The sequence below is a fragment of the Hemicordylus capensis genome, chromosome 6 (genome assembly GCF_027244095.1).
Source record: "Hemicordylus capensis ecotype Gifberg chromosome 6, rHemCap1.1.pri, whole genome shotgun sequence".
Taxonomy (NCBI): Eukaryota; Metazoa; Chordata; class Lepidosauria; order Squamata; family Cordylidae; genus Hemicordylus; species Hemicordylus capensis.
The window spans coordinates 33,295,809-33,314,653 of NC_069662.1; the positions used below are offsets into that span (position 1 = coordinate 33,295,809).

Below are 18,845 nucleotides of genomic sequence, written 5' to 3' on the forward strand. Positions count from 1 at the left end.
ATTCTGGAGGACCTCGTGTCCCTCTACCCCGCCCATGTGACAGTCTTTCTTAGAAGAATGAAAGACACCTAGAAGAAGTGGAAATGCCAGATGAGGACAACTCAGAGAGGTCCATGCTGTTAAGAAGTGGAAGATGAGAGTATGGGACAGACAACTGACTTAGCACCAATGTAGAGCGTCCGGTCAATGATCTTGAGCAGCTGGATATCCAGCCTGTCCATTGTTTCAGGGCTCTCTCCAGCCTGATTTTTACCCAGGAACACTGGAAAAGTTCCTGTATCTGTGAAAATAGAAGAGAAGATTGAGAGAGAGAGAGAGAGAGAGAGAGAGAGAGAGAGAGAGAGAGAGAGAGAGAGAGAGAGAAGGAAAGAAGTAGAGCCTGCTCAACAAAAGCATGCTTATATAGAATAGGGCTGCAGAACTTTGGCTCTCTAGCTGTTTTAGTACTACAACTCCCATTATCCCCTGCTACAGTGGTGAATTGTCAGGTGTGATGGGTGTTGTAGTCAAACATCTGCAGAAGAGTCGAAGCAGCACAGCCCTGGTATAGACAGTCTCTATCATCAGTTGTCAGATCTATAGTAGGGATGTGCATCCACCGCCACCCCCCCCTTTTCCAGTGTGGCACTCACTATACAAAACACCGCACACAGCTGTAGCACTGTTCCCTGGAGCCTCCGCGCAGCATTGGCATGCACATAGCCGCCACACTTGCATGGTGGCCATTTGCATTGTCAACAACACCATGCTGACCACGCACATAGCAGAGCGGTCATGTGCACACCACTGCCATGCGCAGGCTGCAGCAACAGCGCCTGCAACCACGTGCAGCCTTTGCAGAGCAAGCACCATGCCCAGAAAAGCAATGGGCTGGCAGCCGAGCAGGTAAGGAGCTGCTTACCTGCTTTTTAAAGTAACCACTCCCCATCCTGCCATACCAGTGGGAATGTCAGGTCCCAAGCCGGTTCGGTTCTTCCCTCAGGAGGCGCCAAACCAGCTTGTGCCCAACCCTAATCTGTAGCTTCTGCCCTGGCTTCCTCTGGCAGCACACCAAAGAAATTACTCAGTGGATTACATTGCTCATTAAGATCTCCTCAGTATCTGTTTGTCATAAGCCTGCTCCTACTCTATGACCCCTGCTTTGACTTCTCAGGTACTTCATGTAGCGAGTCAGTTCTACTTCCCTTTCTCCTTGGAGAGCAGATGGAAGCATCTCCTCCCCCGTCCTATTCACTATATAGCTCATAGTTAGATCTTTCCTATCTCACATGTAAAGTAAAGTGTGCCGTCGAGTCGATGTCAACTCCTGGCAATCACAGAGCCCCGTGGTTGTCTTTGGTAGAATACAGGAGGGGTTTCCCACCTAATAAATCTTATTTACTTTATATTGCACTACAACCCCCATGCTTGTTCTTGACTAACTGCAAGGTTAAGGCTCTGCACTACTTTGTAACTGGAGTGGGCAGCCCACTCTTGGTGCTTTGCTAAACAATCACAAATTACAACAAAGCCGCCACCACCTCATTCAAAAGCTGGGGACAGAATTTGGATAGGGTGTGCTCATCCTACCCAGCTGAGGCTTGATTGATGATCAAGCTCCTCACCTAGAACCTTATTTTTATCCAACACATGATTTTAAAAAATCAGGCATGCATCCAGCTCCCAGATTAGAGTAGAAGGCTTCTCCTGCCCATGTGAACTGCCCTTATTACTTGCAACTTTCAGTCTCACTGATTTGGAGCTTGGGGGCAGAAAGGGTCCCTAATGTACCCCCCACTCCTTTCATACCTACCTTTACTCAACATGTATCCAACATATCCAACACAGGGGTGTAACTATAATAGGGCAAGGGAAGACAGTTGTCTGGGGGCCCACTGCTTTGGGCAGCCTCCCAGAGGCAAGTCACATGACTGACTCCCCCAGCTTCTCACCTGCCCAGGCTTCCTTCAGTTGTATTCATCCTCCACAATTGATGTGAGCAGGGACGTAGCTATAATTGAGCAAAAGGGTTCAAAGAACACGGGCCCCCAGCTCCTGAGGGCCCTCCAGCTCCACCCCTCCCTATTTTCTTCACTATCTCCCTCATTCTGGGGGGCGCCAGAGAGAGGGATGAACACGGGCCCCCTCTCCCCTAGCTACGTCCCTGGATGTGAGTGTTAAGACCTGGAGCTACCAGAACAGCATGTCGTTCTCTAGTACCATTAAATGACTTGCATCGTCCACAATTTACAAAACCTTTTAAAAATAATTTAGGGTGAGGTTCTATTGTGGCACGTAGGTTACACACACACACACACACACACACACACACACACACACACACTTTACTTCAGTGAGGGGGGGGCATTTTAAAATCTTGTCTCTGGGCCCACTCCAATCTGGCTACACCCCTGATCCAACATACAATTTTAAAAAAATCAAGCATGCATCCAGCTCCCAAATTAGGGTAGAAGGCTTCTCCTGCCCATGTGAACTGCCTTTATTACTTGCAACTTTCAGTCTCACTGATTTGGAGTTTGGGGGCAGAAAGAGTCCCTAATGTATCCCCCCACCCCTTTCACACCTACCTGTAACAGGAACAATATTTATGGGCTCAGGATCTTCAGGGAAAAACGCTCCAGTAAAGTGTAGCAATATGAGACTTGAGCAATGTTGCAGGAAAGCTTTGGATCTCATGGTCATTCAGCTGAAGACTTTAAATCTCCACTTCACCTTGTGAAAGGCAAGCAAAGATGTAAGATCTTTCAAAGCTCCTATATTAGCTATTATAAATATAAATATGACATATTTATATACTTCTACAAAAGGTCCCAAGCAATAGATAGATAGATAGATAGATAGATAGATAGATAGATAGATAGATAGATAGATAGGCTGCCTGTACCCAAAGGGCTCACAATCTAAAAATGAAATAGAAGACAGCAGCAACAGCCACTGGAGGGATGCTGTGCTGGGGATGGATAGGACCAGTTGCTCTCCCCCTGCTAAATAAAGAGAATCACCACTTTTAAAAGGTGCCTCTTTGCTCATTTAGCATTTATTTATAAATTGAAAAAAAGGATAAAGGCTATTCTCCTGCCCATCTGGTATTCAGTCAGAAATAAGATATAGGGTCATTTTAAAGAAAACAACCACCCCCAACATGTCCCAGTGGGTTCTAATCCATAAGTATAACATGACTAAAGGAACTGAAGTTAAGGAGGTGAGATTCCCAAACTGTTTCCGGTTGAACAGCTCCCACTCTCATTCTGCCTTTGACTCTCAGTTCACTCTGTTAGGCTCTGTATGCCACTCTGTATGTCTGGGCATGTGCCGTTGTTCCAGATCCAGGTCAACCACAGCCAAAAGCCCTCTTCAGTCATTCAAAAAGAAGAGATGTTGCACTCACCTACACGGTCCTGCTAGCATACCCACAAGCCCTGCACTGGGAGTGATATGCTCAAAAACCTGCCCTCCCTGAGCTATCCATGCTTATGATGTTTGTCTGAAGAAGCAAACACTGCAAGCAAGGAGGTTGTTTCAGTGCTCAGAAGGCTGGGGCATGCTCTCAGGATGCTGTAGGCAAGTACGTCCAAAGAGGGCAAAAGTGACTGGCAAAAAAGGATACCATCTTAGGGCAGCCTAATTTGCATGCTATTGACTGATTATGCAGGCTTCACTCTTACTTGATGTGAAAGAAGTATTTTTTTTAAATTTACTAATTGATTTACTAATGATATTTACTAATTATTCAGGCTTTCCTCTTATTTCACGTGAAACATATTTTTTAAGCTCAAAAGTTACTCAGAAGAGCAACTGTCATGCCCCACCATCTTCCAATCAAGACCAGTCAAAAAGTGGATGAGACTTCCTCTCTGGAGACAAAAGGGAGTCTATAGACATTGAGACATCCCCTCTACCCCCAAGACTGTATACTCACAAAAACGGTAAATTCAAGGGACCTGCTACATCCTGATTGTCTCCACCTTCCAGCTAGTGGTCACTAGTGCCCCACTTAAGAGGGTTCCATCCCCTTCAAAATCACCCCTGGAACCCCAGAAGAAGATAAAGTGGAGTTGTAGAGATGAATCCACACAGAGGATGTTGTCCTTTGGTAGCATTGGTAGCATGAGGCCTCAAATCCCTGAGCTCTACTGAGAAGGAGGACTCCAGAACCAGTGTGGACTGCAAAACAGGGCCCCGTCAATATTTCAGGAGGACCTGGGCCACAGCCAAATATAAAAGCACTATACTGGGGTCTAGTAGTTGCTAATGAAATACCTCATCTGGTTCCTCCTAAGCTAGTCAGCTCCCTCATTCTGGTTGGATTTTACCTGCAGGTATTGCCAGTGAGGGTGAAACTGAGCCACACAGCTGCTTATAAGTCAAAGTAAAACAAGATTTCTGCATACAACTGAATACTGGATTTGGGCTGCAAGGGGCATCTGGGTCATTTCTCAGTTTTAGGTACCTCCTAGTCCTAAGCTAGATAGCTCCCTTATTCTTGTGGAATTTTACTCCCAGGACTTGCCAATAAGGGGGGAATTGAGCCACACAGCTGCATGTAAGTCAATGGAACACAAGACCTTTGCATACAACTGAATGCTCAATTTGGGCTGCAAGGGGCATAGAGGGGGCCATTGAACTAAATTGGCCTTGGCTCAAACCCAAGGGGTGTCTTGTATGGGAGACCTGGGGCTGGAAATCCAAAGCTGCTTGAGTCATATTTCTAAAAGGGAACACCGACACAGTTGCAGGGAACACCTCCCAGAACGACGCCCATGCACAATGCTATGGAATGTTACGCACAAGGATCCAGATGGCTGCATAACCAGACCCACCAAATGTGAAAGATTCCTATCTGTGCGCACCTGGGAACAGATTCTCTGGACTTGTTTAAACTTTGCCCGGTGACTGAAGCTCCCTCTGGTATATATTGTGCTGAGAGAAATGAGGTCCCCTGATTTTGGCTGGTGACTCTAGGCCAGGGCTGCTCAACTTTGACTCTCCTGCAGATGTCGGCCTACAACTCCCACAATCCGTGACTATTGGCCACTGGGGCTAGGGATTGTGGGAATTGTGGTCCAAAAACAGCTGTGGGATCTAAGTAGAGCAGGCCTGCTCTAGGCTCTCCACCCATTGTAATATTAGCCAAGTTCTTTGGTGAATGGGTAAACTAAAGCTCTCATAGGCACATAACCACAATGCAATGGAGAAAGTCACTTCAACCATGATAATTGTCGTAGCATTTTAGAATTGGAAGGGGCCTTGGAGGTCTTCTAATCTAACCCCCTGCTCAGAGCAGGAGACCTCTACAGCAGGGATTCTCAATGTTGGGTTCCCAGATGTTATTGGACTTCAACTCCCATAATCCCAAGCCCCAGTGGCCTTTGGTTGGGGATTATGGGAGTTGAAGTCCAGGAACATCTGGGGACCCAACATTGAGAATCCCTGCCCTACAGTATCCCTGACAGATGGCCATCCAGCCTCTGTCTGAAAACCTCCAGTGTAGGGGAGTCACAAAGCTGGCTCTTAGAATTCTTCCTAATGTCTAGCCTTGCTTGTATTTTCAGTCCATTGGTTCTAATCAAGGGTAGCTCAAGGGCAGTGGCAGGGGTGGCAAGCCACCCCCCCCCCAAAGTGGCTTCCTCCCACACCACTCCCCCATTTCTGATTCAGAAATCGAATATGTGGGACGCAGCTCACCCAACCATAAATGTACTTTGCCCTCTATTTTTCCCCCTGGTGCTACCAATAGTTGTATTCCTACCCTCAGAAGCAACAGTTCCTTCTATATGACAATATAATGACAACACAAATGGTATTCAGCTGTCAGTCATAATGGCAGTCATATCTTCTCCTTAAGCTTCTCTGCTCTAGGCTAAACATATACAGGCCTTTTACCAGTTATTCATAAGACTTGGGTTTCAGATCACTCACTATCTTAGCTGCCCTCCTGTGAACCTGTTCTCATTTATCTGTCTCCTTAAAATGCAGTGCCCAGAATTGGTCACAGCATTCCAAGTGAGGTCTGACCAGCATAGAATAGAACCAAACAATTACTTCTCATCACCTGGACACTATGTCTTTGTGAATGTAGTTTAAGTATTGCTTTAGCAGAATGTGTGAGCCAGCTCAATTTGAACCATGGTTCAAATCAATCCAGCCTGGTTTGAGCAACCTGACTTCAAACCAGACCAGTCCCTGGTCTAAAGAACTGGTTCACGGGCTTTTGGGGGTATATACTTGTAAAGGGGAATCTTGCAAGGATTATCCATGACAAGTAAAGGAGCAATCCCTAGAATAATGATGGGGGGTTGAAAGAAAAGGTGCCTGCAGGCAGGCAGTAGTGGAGATCATGCACGGAGGTGACAGAAATTGCCTCTGTGTGTGCTTGGAGGCCCAAACTGGGCTGCAGCCAGTCCAATCTGATGTCTGAGAGGCCAACCAAAGGTTTGGAGAAGCTCCCGACATCTCCCCCACCATCTCCACCACAACCTGCCTGCAGGTATCTAACTTTTCTATCACCCTAGCGAATCCTTTAGGCTAGGGATTGCCCCTTTACTTGTAAATGGGAATGTTTGCTGGTTTGGCCCAGTTCGGTGGTTGAACCGAACCAGACCCATTTCAGCCAGACCCTGAACTGGACCAGACTTGGGTTGGTTCAAATCTGGTTCAGATTCGAAGCGAACCAACAAAACAATTCTGTGAACACCCCTATTTAGCTTTACAAGAGATTGTGCTGGTTTTTCATCATTATGGCCAGAAGAATGAAGCAAAGGGATTGCACTTTTTAAGCTAATATGATTTGAAGGTTTGACATCTACAAACCTTACCAAGTAACACATGAGTTACCTGGAATTTTGGCAAAGAGTTGTTGAATTGGGCACACATGGACACACTACACACTGATGGACTTCCAATCATATTTACTCAATTTGCTAATAGTAGTTACACAATACAATACCGATTATAGTTGGTCAAGTCTTCTAGATGGTGAATCACCTTTGCCGGGACCGTTGACCCCTCTCTCAGGTTATTCTTGTCTCACATTGAGTGTTTTCTCTTTTCAAGTTACAATGTCCTAAAACTGTTCCTTTAATATTTATACCCCTTGATTAATCATTCCCCTACCAAAAGCTCTAACCAACCATAATCAAGAAAATAAAAGGTTTCACCATGTTCTGGAAATGTTGTAGGTGGGTGGTGCATGGTGCATGCTGACCTCCTTATCAAAAGGCTATGTTCCAGATACAAAATATTCAAGGTACATCATTTGCCTCATGGTTGTCTTAGGACAAAAAGAGTTACAGATCGACAGTAGCCCAAGGTCGACATGCTTTACTGAGAGTTTTGACAAACCTGATTTGAAAACTGAAATGAGAAGGCATTAGAAAGTAAATAGTGGACCAGGTCTCACGATCCGTGAGACCCAGTTTGGGGCGCTGAGTGGGGAGGGAGCCCTGGGTGGCTAGATCAGCCGCCCACATGATTGCCAGCTCCGAGATGGAGCCGCAGGGGGCTGGGGAGCTTGGGGGCCGTACGGGGTCTCTCTATACTGGGGAGACTTTTGGAGCTGGGAGGCGGCTTTTCGCCTCCTGGTCGGGGGTCTACTCGCGAGTAGCCATGGCGCTGAGCTAGGCTAGGCTCTCCTAGCCCTATTTTTGTTAATCGTGAGAATAGCCCCACTGTATGATATCCCTCCTCCATCAGCTTTATGACAAAGTATGAATTGGAAGACAATATAGCAGGATTGTTCTCACAAGCATCCATTTCAGGCTAGGAGGCAGTAAACCCAGCTATTCAGGTTCGTGAGGAGCCAAGGGAAACCCTACAACCCAGCTTTTTCAAACCTGGGTAATCCAGAGTCTCTACCCTGCTCTTAACCCATGTTGGAGGAAAAGAACCCTTACCTACCTTTTCTCCTTTGTTGTGTGGGCACATGTAGCCTTTTCACTTAGCAAAGCACTGTGCTGCCCACTCCCCTTACATGGATATCACAGAGTTCTTTGGCCAGAGAGTTCGGGAGGAAGCAGCCGCAGTCACCATGAGGTTTTTCTAGGATTCTGGTTGTACAGTGCATGCTGGGAAGGTAGGGATGTGTTTGGAGAACCATCCAAGAAAATGTGGGGCTTGCAGCTCAATTTCAATGAAGTTTGCCACAGGGGCCTCAGTCATATAGTAATGGGGTTTACAGCCCAAAACAAAGGTCCTGGTTGTCTGGGAATGAGTCATGAGGTAGGAGTGATCTTGCTCTTATAGAAGGTTGGTTTGTCCATAACTTGTCATCTTAACTTTTGTCAGATGCTCATGTTCCCCTTCTTAGTTCTGGGTAACCAGAGTCTCTACCCTGCTCTTAACCCATGTAGGAGGAAAAGAGCTTTCACCTACCTTTCTCCTTGGTGGTGTGAGCACATATAGCCTTTTCACTTAGCACAACGGTGTGCTGCCCACTCGCCCCACATAGCTATCATAGAGTTCCATGGCCAGAGCAATTGGGAGGGAGCAGCCACTGTCACCATGAGGTTCTTCTAGCATTCTGCTAGTGCAGCAAATTCTGGAAGGTTGGGGTGTGTTTGGAGGACCATTCACAGAGAAGTGGTGCTTGCAACTCTCATTTTCAATGAAGTTTGCAACCAGAGTCTCATTTGTGTGGGTGCTGGGTTTGCAATCCAAAACAAAGGTCCTGGTTGTCTGTGAGTTATGAGGTAGGGGAGACCTTGCCCTTCTACTCAGCACCAGATGGTTATGTGAACATGTCTAGTGTCTTCTTCTCATATCTATCTAATGCCTTCTTTTCAGCAATATGTCTTTTATAATAACATTAAGAAATAGGCAAGCCATTACTCATCCAGTTACTGGATCGATGTTCATGGCATTGCATTTCCCCTACATTTCTATGCAAATCTTTCTGAAGCTGATGGAGTCCTTGCAAACCTTTTACAATAGGGCTATATTCAGTGACTGACATGCTCCGCAGCATAACAAGGGTGGTGCAGACCTGTCTGTACCACTGCAGGGCTCCAACACATTGATCCCGCTGTACAAGAGGACTGTTCTGATACAGCTTACCCTTGCATGGTTGTGTGCTACTTGCATTATTCCCAATGCAAGAACAGCACACCTTGCAATCACACAAGGGTAAATTGGACTGGAACAGCCTCTTGTGCAGCAACATTGCTACAGGTGTTAGAGCCCTAAACAGGTGCAGGCAGGTCTGTACCACCGACATTACACTGTGAAACACATCGACCAGAATCAGCAGTCCAGAACTCTCAGTTAACCTTGTTCTATTTGAGATATTTTCTTCTTATACTTCTTCTGAAACTATTGTAGATACTGAGGCTGTGTGTCACATGAGCCAGCTTGCATATTGTCTCTCTGCAAATGTTCAGGTCTCCTTTATGTATTACAGACTTTCTCATCCTATAGAGATTCTCCGAAACATTAAACTCTCCCAAAGGTAGGTTGCATGCTGAGTTTTGCCTACAAACAGGACCCCTGCTCTCTTTGATCATCAGGTAGAAGCACCAGTCTTGTCCGGGTTGGTTTGTCCACAACTTGTCATCTTAACTTTTGTCAGATGGGCATGTTCCCCTTCTTAGTTCATATGACTGCATATGACGTAGTTCCTGTGTTAGCCATGCAAATATGGGAGGCTGAATATCTGGAAGTGCTGAACTTAGGTTTACACTGAGCCAGTATAGTGCCTTGACTAGGACTAAACTCATGTTGACATCCCCAGTCAACATAAAAATGCACTAGGTGACCATGGGCTGGCCATGATCAGTTAGCCTAATCCACCTCACAGGGAGTTGTGAAGGCAGAACAGGGTGGCATATATGCAGCATTGAGTTCCTTAAAAGAAGGATAAAATTTTTAAAAAGTGATCACTAGGGCTGATAATTTTTGTTGTTATTGTTGTATTCTAACCAGTATCTTTTATGTTTTGTTGTTTAGAAGTTGGTCCCATTGGGGATCCTGTAGAGTGTGTCAGGTGTGGAACTGTTGGAAATGGAGTTCCAGTGCACCGCCATTTTCTCCCCCACCCCCACCGACATTTTCTCCCCACCCCCAACCCGCATGCCTGTCCGCCACCATTTCTCTCTCCCCCTCCCGGCAACTTGCTCATAAACTCTCGCAAGAGCCGCCACACATGGGATTAGCAACTGGTATGTCTAAAAGAATTTTTTATATATACAATAGATAATGAATAAAGCCTTGGTGAGACAAGGATCCTCCACAGAAGATCAAGACAGTGTATGGGTGGCTTCACACATAACATGGCATCAGAGGTTGCCATGAGTGACCGCAGCCCTGGGAGCATGCGGGAACCCTATAATATGTCAAGACGGGGTACGTTGTATGAATCCACCAATCTTGACATAGCCTGTCATGTTTGTGGCATGAAATCGGACATCTATAACTTAGATTTGAAGTGAGGGAGGACAGATGACTGGATCCATGCCACAAGTACAGTAGGATATGCCAAGATTGCTGGGTTCACATGACATGCCCAATTTCGGCATATCATTGCTAAGACCAGAAGTAGGGCTCCCATGCATTCCAGGGCTGCAGCTGCTTGTGGCAAACTCAGATGCAGTGTTATTTGTGAAGCTGCCCAATGTATGCTGTGCCAAGTTGATCTATCTAAGCACTGACAGGTCCCAGACCTGATAAGCTTCAGCAAAGTTGCTGTATTAAACTCTGCTATGAGCCTTCTTTCATATATTCGTTTCATGCTTTCTCTTGAAAACTAGTCTCCATTACTAATCACATCTTGTAATCTTAGTTCTCTTGTACCTTTCCCATGTATCTTGTGAATGGATATGTTTGCACTCCTTAACAGATTCAATTTGGTTATACTTCCCATGAAATCCAGTGGCGACTTTGCGGTAGTCCAGAAACCCCTTGAGATATCTCGGTCATTTAGTTTCCCTTTGGTTGTTTTGCCTGAGGGGATGTTCCTCAAAGAGACAATCATTCTATACTGTCTCTAAACTAACATCAAGCATTTCTCAAGAGCTTAATTAGGACAAATATAACTGCTGCATCACACTTTCTTCTTAAGAGATTGTACCCTAAACAAGAAACCTGGGCATGAAGGTGAGAGTCAGCCATCCTCAGTGTAGCTAATCCACTAGAGTAACTAAGGAACTTCATCTCCCTACGTAAATAACATGATTTGGTCTGAAAACAAACCCAAAGCTCTCTGTAGCTAGGCCTTGTAGGTTGTTAATCCTAGAATGTGACTGACTGAAGATTGGAAAGCAGAAGCTTCCCTTCCCAGATTTCTACTGCCTTGATTTTCCAGGTAAGATATATACTTCCTCCTCCGGCTGCCTGCTCTGTTGCTTGCTGCAGCACCAGTTGTGTGTTGTGTGAGTGCAGAGCCTATAAACAGAAGTCCATTACATGCAGGGAGTCAGCGGCGGGAGGACTGCCTCCCCACCAGCCCTCCGCCCCACCAACCCATATGGTTGTGTGCATGACCTTATTGTATTGTTAGCAGAATAACCTCTTTTTGCAGGTGGCGGGGGGGGGAGCTCTCAATATTCATGGATCTTCTTGTTGGAGATCATTTTGAGAATGTATGAAGGGAAGGTATTCAACTCCAGCTCACCTACTTGGTTTTGTTTTACAAGATATGGAGGTCATTCACAGAAGTGAAAGCTGTGTTCTACCCAGGTTTGGGAGCTGTGTGTGCTCCCAATTTTCAATAGTGTAGGTGCAGACAATTAGGTAGGAGGAGGGAGAAGTGATTGTGTGGATGCAAGGTGGAAGGAAAAACTAGGTAGCTTTTCCTCCTACCTTGCTTCCACACATTTACTTCTCCCTTGTCCTACCTAATTGATTGCACACATACAACTGAGAATTGGAAGCACGCACAGCTCCTAAACCTGTATAGGACACAGTTTTTGCTTCTGTGAATGACCTCATGATCTATTTTGACTGACACCCTTTCAGTCCTGCTGCATCAGAGTAGCACAAAGGAATGGGGGTTGTGGACTTGCTATACATTTTTTTCCTCGTTTCTTAAGACTATTTATTTTATTTATTTATTTTATTTATTCATCACATTTATATACCACCCAAACTTTCATCTCTGGGTGGTTAACATAAAACAATTAAAACACATATAAAAATTAAAACAATTCAACAATTTAAAATCAATCAAAAAATTAAAACCAACAAATTTTAAAAGGCTGAGAAAGCTTGGTTAAAAAGATGGGTTTTTAGATGTTTTTTTAAAAATTGCCAGAGATGGGGAGGATCGTATCTTAGTGGGGAGGGCATTCCACAATCTCGGGGCAGCAACCAAGAAGGCCCGTCTCTGTGTAGCCATCAGACAAGTTGGCGGTAACTGGAGATGGACCTCCTCAGATGACCTCAGTGGGCGGTGGGGCTCATAGTGAAGAAGACACTCTCTTAAATACCCAAGGCCTAAGTCGTTTAGGGCTTTATAAGTTATAACTAGCACTTTGTATTTTGCCTGGAAACATATTGGCAGCCAGTGTAACTCCATCAGCAAAGGAGTAATGTGGTCTCTCTGAGATGACCCAGAGACCAACCTGGCTGCTGCATTCTGAACCAACTGAAGTTTCCGGACTACGTACAAAGGCAGACCCACATAGAACGCATTGTAAAAGTCAAGTCTGGAGGTCACCGACAGATGTACCACTGTTTTGAGGTCATTGATCTCAAGAAACGGACACAGCTGACATATCAGCCAGAGCTGATAGAAAGCACCCCTGGCCACCACCTCAACCTGAGAAATAGGGGTGTGCACGGAACCGTCTGGCCCGGTTCGGTTCGAGGCCAAACTGGCTGCAAAAGGAACCGGGCCAGTTTGGTCCAGCCCCCATCGCACCCAACCCCCTGGTACCATCCCGGACCGGTCTGTGAACTTTTTTTAAACAAAAAATTTTAACGTAAAAGCATGAAGGACATTGGACCCACAGTTCCACAGTACATCTGAACCCAGCTCTCATCTCAACAGATGGGAGTTGTACTCCAACAACATCTGGGGACACAAATTAGGGAACCCCCTTCTCCATAGCTTCAGTGATGGTGAGTAAAAATTCTGAAAGCTGCTGAGAGCCAACCAGGAATTATTTTCAACTGACCCTGATTCAATGGACCATGAAGTCCTCCTTTGTACTAAGGTGCCTTGTACACAGCACCACCTAAATCTGAAATCAAGACAAACCCTACAAACTCTGCAGGAAACTATTGGAATGGGATGCTGGGAATTAGTGTTAATTTAGCAAATTGTGTTCTCTTTATCTGTTAGATGAAACCCAAACAGAGACTGGAGTGGAGAAATGAAACTATCATCACAGAATTCATCCTTCTTGGATTTGGAGATCTCAAGGGGCTACAGATTATTCTCTTCTTGGTATTTCTAATCATCTACATCATGACCATGGTGGGGAATCTCTAGATTGTTGTTCTAGTTGTGACTGATCAGCACTTGCACACCCCTATGTATTTCTTCCTGGGCAATTTGTCCTGCTTGGAAACATGCTACAGCTCCACTATCCTCCCCAGAATGTTGGCCGGTTTCTTTACTGAGAACCAAAGCGTTTCTGTTAATAGCTGCATTACACAGTTATGGGCTTTTGTTTTCTTAGCAGTAACGGAATGCTATCTCCTGGCAGCAATGTCTTACAATCGCTACATTGCAATATGTAAGCCTCTGCACTATTCGGTCCTCATGAATTTCAAGGTTTGCCTTCAGCTGGTGGCTGGATCTTGGATAGGCAGTTTTGTGATAGACACAATCTTATTAATATCTATATTACAGTTAACCTTCTGTGGACATAATGGGATTGATCATTTCTTTTGTGATTTCCTTCCAATGATGGACCTGGCCTGTAGTGATGCAGATCGAATAAAACTTATATCAGCTGTTCTGACTGCCATCTCCACCCTCCCTCCCTTCATTTCAACCATAGCATCATATGTATACATCATTACTGCCATTCTTCAAATTCCATCCACCACAGGAAAGCAAAAGGCTTTTTCTACCTGCTCTTCTCATCTCATTGTGGTGACTATCTTCTATGGTACCCTCATCATCGTGTATCTTTTGCCAGACACCAATGAATTGCGAGAGCTAAACAAAGTCTTCTCTCTCTTTTATACCATCCTGACCCCTCTGGTCAATCCCCTCATATATAGCCTGAGGAACAAAGAGGTGAAGGATGCCCTGAAAAGGGCAGCCAATAGATGTGCAAACTGCTTAAGAGTTCATTGAGCTCTTATATATCCACCATATAATGAAAAGGGCATTGTCATGTGGAAGCATTTCCTCCTGAATATAAACAAATTCATGCCTGGACAGTAAATGAATGGGAGCATCATCCAGTTCTAAGGTAACTTCATATATTTCAGTTTGAGCTTTCTGGAGGAAGAGTGGAGTAACATAGCAAATAAATTAAATACCAATCTTGTACTAATTTTAAAATATGTATGTGTCATCAAAATATTTGCATATGTAACTTACTTTGATTCTATGGGGCTATTCTTACGATCACAAAAATCGGGCTAGGAAAATCCTAGCCCGATTTTTGTGATCGTCAGAACCACTGGGCTCGCAGCCGAGCCCAGTGGTTCTGGAGTGGCTAACCCACTCCTGTAGCCCGCCCCTTAGCCCGGGTTTGCGGAGCGAGCGCTCCACAAACCCGGGCTATCTGCTCGTGAGTAGCCGCAGCATGACTCCACGCTGCAGCTACTTGTGAGTAGACCCCTGGCCGGGAGGCTCAAAAACAGCCTCCCGGTTCGGGGGTCTCCCCAGTATGCCCTGCGCGCTTGCACAGGGCATACTGGGGCTTCCGGGGACTGCGCAGCCCCCGAGCTCCCCAGCCCCTACTGGCTCCAAGCTGGCCATTGTGTGGGCGGCCGATCCGGCCGCCCAGGGCTCCTTGCCCCCTCGTGAGCAGGGAGAGCGGGCTTAGCCCATTCTTCCCGCTCACTGCTAGGAACCTGGTCTCACTGATCATGAGACCCGGTCCCATGACTTTCCTGTTGAGTTATTAGGACATTCAATTGATATTTCACTTGAAGCCTAACATATCTATGCAGACAATTGGTCTGTCTTGCCCAGGAGTAAAGCTACTCAAACATCGTGGTGGATGGGTGAGAAGGCAGGGTTTCACATATTTTCCCCCCAGACAATCTTTCTTTCTATCTTCACAATCTACCCTGCTCTATGCAGCATGGATTGGCAGAGGTCAGGACTCATTTTCCCAGCCTCCAGGAATCTCATAAGACACCACACAGAGAGCATGGTGCCTTGGATGATTTCCCTGGAATCAGGCACTCTAGGTGCCCAACTCTGTGTATGCTCATACCCTCTAACCCAGGTAAAAGCCCGGGTACCAAAAACAACAACAAACCACCCAGGTAGGTCTGCGCATGTGCACAACCTTGTTGTCTGCTCTGTCTGGCAACATTCCTTTCACATAGCACATTCAGGAACATCTCATGCACACATGCATAGAATACATGTGCTATTCTTTCACACAGACACCTATTCAGATTACTCAGTCTACAGGTGAAACTCGGAAAATTAGAATATCGTGCAAAAGTCCATTAATTTCAGTAATGCAAATTAAAAGGTGAAACTGATATATGAGACAGACGCATTACATGCAAAGTGAGATAAGTCAAGCCTTAATTTGTTATAATTGTGATGATCATGGCGTACAGCTTGTGAAAACCCCAAATCCACAATCTCAGAAAATTAGAATATTACATGGAACCAGGAAGACAAGGATAGAAGAATAGAACAATATCAGACCTCTGAAAAGTATACAGTGTACTGTGCTTGATTGGCCAGCAAACTCGCCTGACCTGACCCCATAGAGAATCTATGGGGCATTGCCAAGAGAAGGATGAGAGACATGAGACCAAACAATGCAGAATTGCTGAAGGCCGCTAATGAAGCATCCTGGTCTTCCATAATACTCATCAGTGCCACAGGCTGATAGCATCCATGCCACGCCGCATTGAGGCAGTAATTGCTGCAAAAGGGGCCCAAACCAAGTACTGAATACATATGCATGTTTATACTTTTCAGAGGTCCGATATTGTTCTATTCTTCAATCCTTGTCTTCTTGGTTCCATGTAATATTCTAATTTTCTGAGATTGTGGATTTGGGGCTTTCATGAGCTGTATGCCATGATCATCACAATTATAACAAATTAAGGCTTGACTTATCTCGCTTTGCATGTAATGCGTCTGTCTCATATATCAGTTTCACCTTTTAATTTGCATTACTGAAATTAATGGACTTTTGCACGATATTCTAATTTTCCGAGTTTCACCTGTAAATGTAGATCACCAAAAATGAAGCTTCTTTCTCTGCAATCCTTCCATTCAGGAGTGCAATCTGGCCTTAGGCCTTGTGTGCTGACATGAAAGAAGAGGAAGGAGCGGGGGGACATTTAAGCCGTTGGAGTGTTCATAACCCACCCCAAAAGAGTTTGACCAGTGGCTGAGGAGGGTTCATTTCAGTCAGCTGAAGCTAGTACAGTCATAGCCAATCACACAGCCTTTCAGACAATGCAACCACCTTTTTCTTCCTCTCCCCTTCCCCGGTTTCTTCCCATCTGCCCCAAAAGGAAGCCCGATACTTTCCCCCTCACCTATTCATGTGAACTAAGAAGAAGGGCCCATTGACTCTGTGCAAGTGTGCACAAGATATCAGCCCTAGTGATCACTTTTCTTTATCCTACCCTGCTTTTAAGGAACTCAAAGCTGCATATATTCTACCTTCATAACAACCCTGTGAGGTGGATTGGGCTAACAGAGCATTGCCAGCCCATGGTTACCTAGAGGTCATGACTGGGCAGGCGGGGTGGTGGGCGAGTGTGTGGGTGTGGGGGGAGGCTGGTTGTACTCACTTTCCCCCCAGACAGTTGCTGGGCCATGCTCCCAGAAGACTTGTGAGCCTGCAACCTGGAGCTCAAGAGGCCAGGACGATGTGTCCTGACCTCTGCAGATCCCACAGTGCACCACACGACACATGTGATGCATTGGGGGACTCCCCAAGGAGACTGGCACTATAGGTGCCCATCTCTGTGTCTGTTCAGGCTAAAGATAGCCTCAGTGAACACATGGTCCAGTAGCCCTGTTAGGTGGATTAGACTAAGGGTAGTTAGATCATGATCACCACATGGTCGCCTAGTGTGTTTTTATGTTGACTGCTGATGTCAACATGAGTTTAGTCCTAGTCATGGCACTATAGTGGCTCTCAGTGTAAACCCAAGTTCAGCACTTCCAGATATTCAGCCTGGCTAACACAGGAACTAAGTCATGTGAACTAAGAAGGGGAACATGAGCATCTGACAAAAGTCAAGATGGCAAGTTATAGATAACCCAACCTTGTAGAAGGGCAAGATCACTCCTACCTCATGACTCAAAGACAACCAGGACCTTTGTTTTGGGTTGCAAACCCAGCTACTATATGACTGAGGCCCTGGTGGCAAACTTCATTGAAATTGAGCTGCAAGCCCCACATGGCTGTGGATGGTCCTCCAAACACATCCCTACCTTCCCAGCATGCACTGCACCACCAGAATCCTAGAAAAACCTTGCGGTGACAGCAGCTGCTTCCTCCCAAACTCTCTGGACAAAGAACTCTATGAGGTGGTTCCCACAATCAGCGGGAACCGCCAGATGGGGTTGAGCAGGGAGAGCGGGCTTAGCCCACTCTCCCCACAGACGATCCTGCATTCTGCCCTGGGCAGCTGGAGTGGCCGCCCACATGACTGCCGGCTCCGTTACGGAGCCAGTGGGGGCTTGGGAGCCCAGCATGCTCTGTGCGAGGGCGCAGAGCATGCTGGAGGGACCCCCAAACCAGGAAGCTGCTTTTTAGCCTCCCGGTCAGGGGCCTCCTCGTAAGTTGCCATGGCATGGAACTGCGCTGTAGCAGAACATGATCTGTTAGCCCCGGTTAGTTAAGGGGAGGGGTAGTTAGGCGGTTTGCTGCCGGGAGCCACTCGGCTCCCGTGGCAGCACACAACCGCCAAAAAGTGGGCTGGGCTCCCTTAGCCCGCTTTTTGGTGGTCATGAGAACCACCTCGGTGATAGCCATGTGGGGCGAGTGGGCAGCACAGTGTTTTGCTAAGTGAAAAGGCTACATGTGCCCACACAACAAAGGAGAAAAGGTAGGTAAGGGTTCTTTTCCTCCTACATGGGTTAAGAGCAGGGTAGAGACTCTGGGTTACCCAGGTTTGGAAAAGCTGGGTTGGAGGGATTCCCTTGGCTCCTCACGAACCTGAATAGCTGGGTTTACTGCCTCCTAGCCTGAAATAGATGGTTGTGAGAACAATCCTGCTATATTGTCTTCCAATTCATACTTTGTCATAAAGCTGATGGAGGAGGGATATCATATAGGGGGCTATTCACACGATTAACAAAAATAGGGCTAGGAGAGCCTAGCCTAGCTCTGCGCCATGGCTACTCATGAGTAGACCCCCTGACCAGGAGGCAAAAAGCCGCCTCCCAGCTCCAGAGGTCTCCCCAGTATGGAGAGACCCCGTACGGCCCCCGAGCTCCCCAGCCCCCTGCAGCTCTATCTCAGAGCTGGCAATTGTGTGGGCAGCCGATCGGCCACCCAGGGCTTCCTCCCCGCTCAGCGCCCCAAACTGGGTCTCACGGATCATGAGACCCGGTCCAGTATTTACTTTCTAATGCCTTCTCATTTCAATTTTCAAATCAGGTTTGTCAAAACTCACAGTAAAGTGAGTAGCCCACCTTGGGCTACTGTTGAACTGTAACTCCTTTTTGTCCTAAGACAACCATGAGGCAAATGATGTACCTTGAATATTTTGTATCTGGAACATAGCCTTTTGAT

General features: G+C 46.2%; 1 protein-coding gene and 1 pseudogene across 1 annotated transcript in view; one reads left to right on the top strand and one right to left on the bottom strand.

The window, feature by feature from the left end:
* LOC128330560 (semaphorin-6A-like) overlaps positions 1 to 2,676 on the bottom strand; it is a 30,590-nt gene extending 27,914 nt beyond the window's left edge. Inside the window, exons 1-2 of the mRNA XM_053263624.1 lie at positions 2,562 to 2,676; positions 160 to 280 (exon numbers count right to left, since the gene is read on the bottom strand). Coding sequence (XP_053119599.1) covers positions 160 to 280; positions 2,562 to 2,676 — 236 coding nt within the window. The remainder of the gene's footprint in view (positions 1 to 159; positions 281 to 2,561) is intronic.
* A 10,597-nt stretch (positions 2,677 to 13,273) lies between these two features.
* LOC128331290 (olfactory receptor 1038-like) lies at positions 13,274 to 14,239 on the top strand (annotated as a pseudogene).
* The last annotated feature ends 4,606 nt before the right edge of the window (positions 14,240 to 18,845 follow it).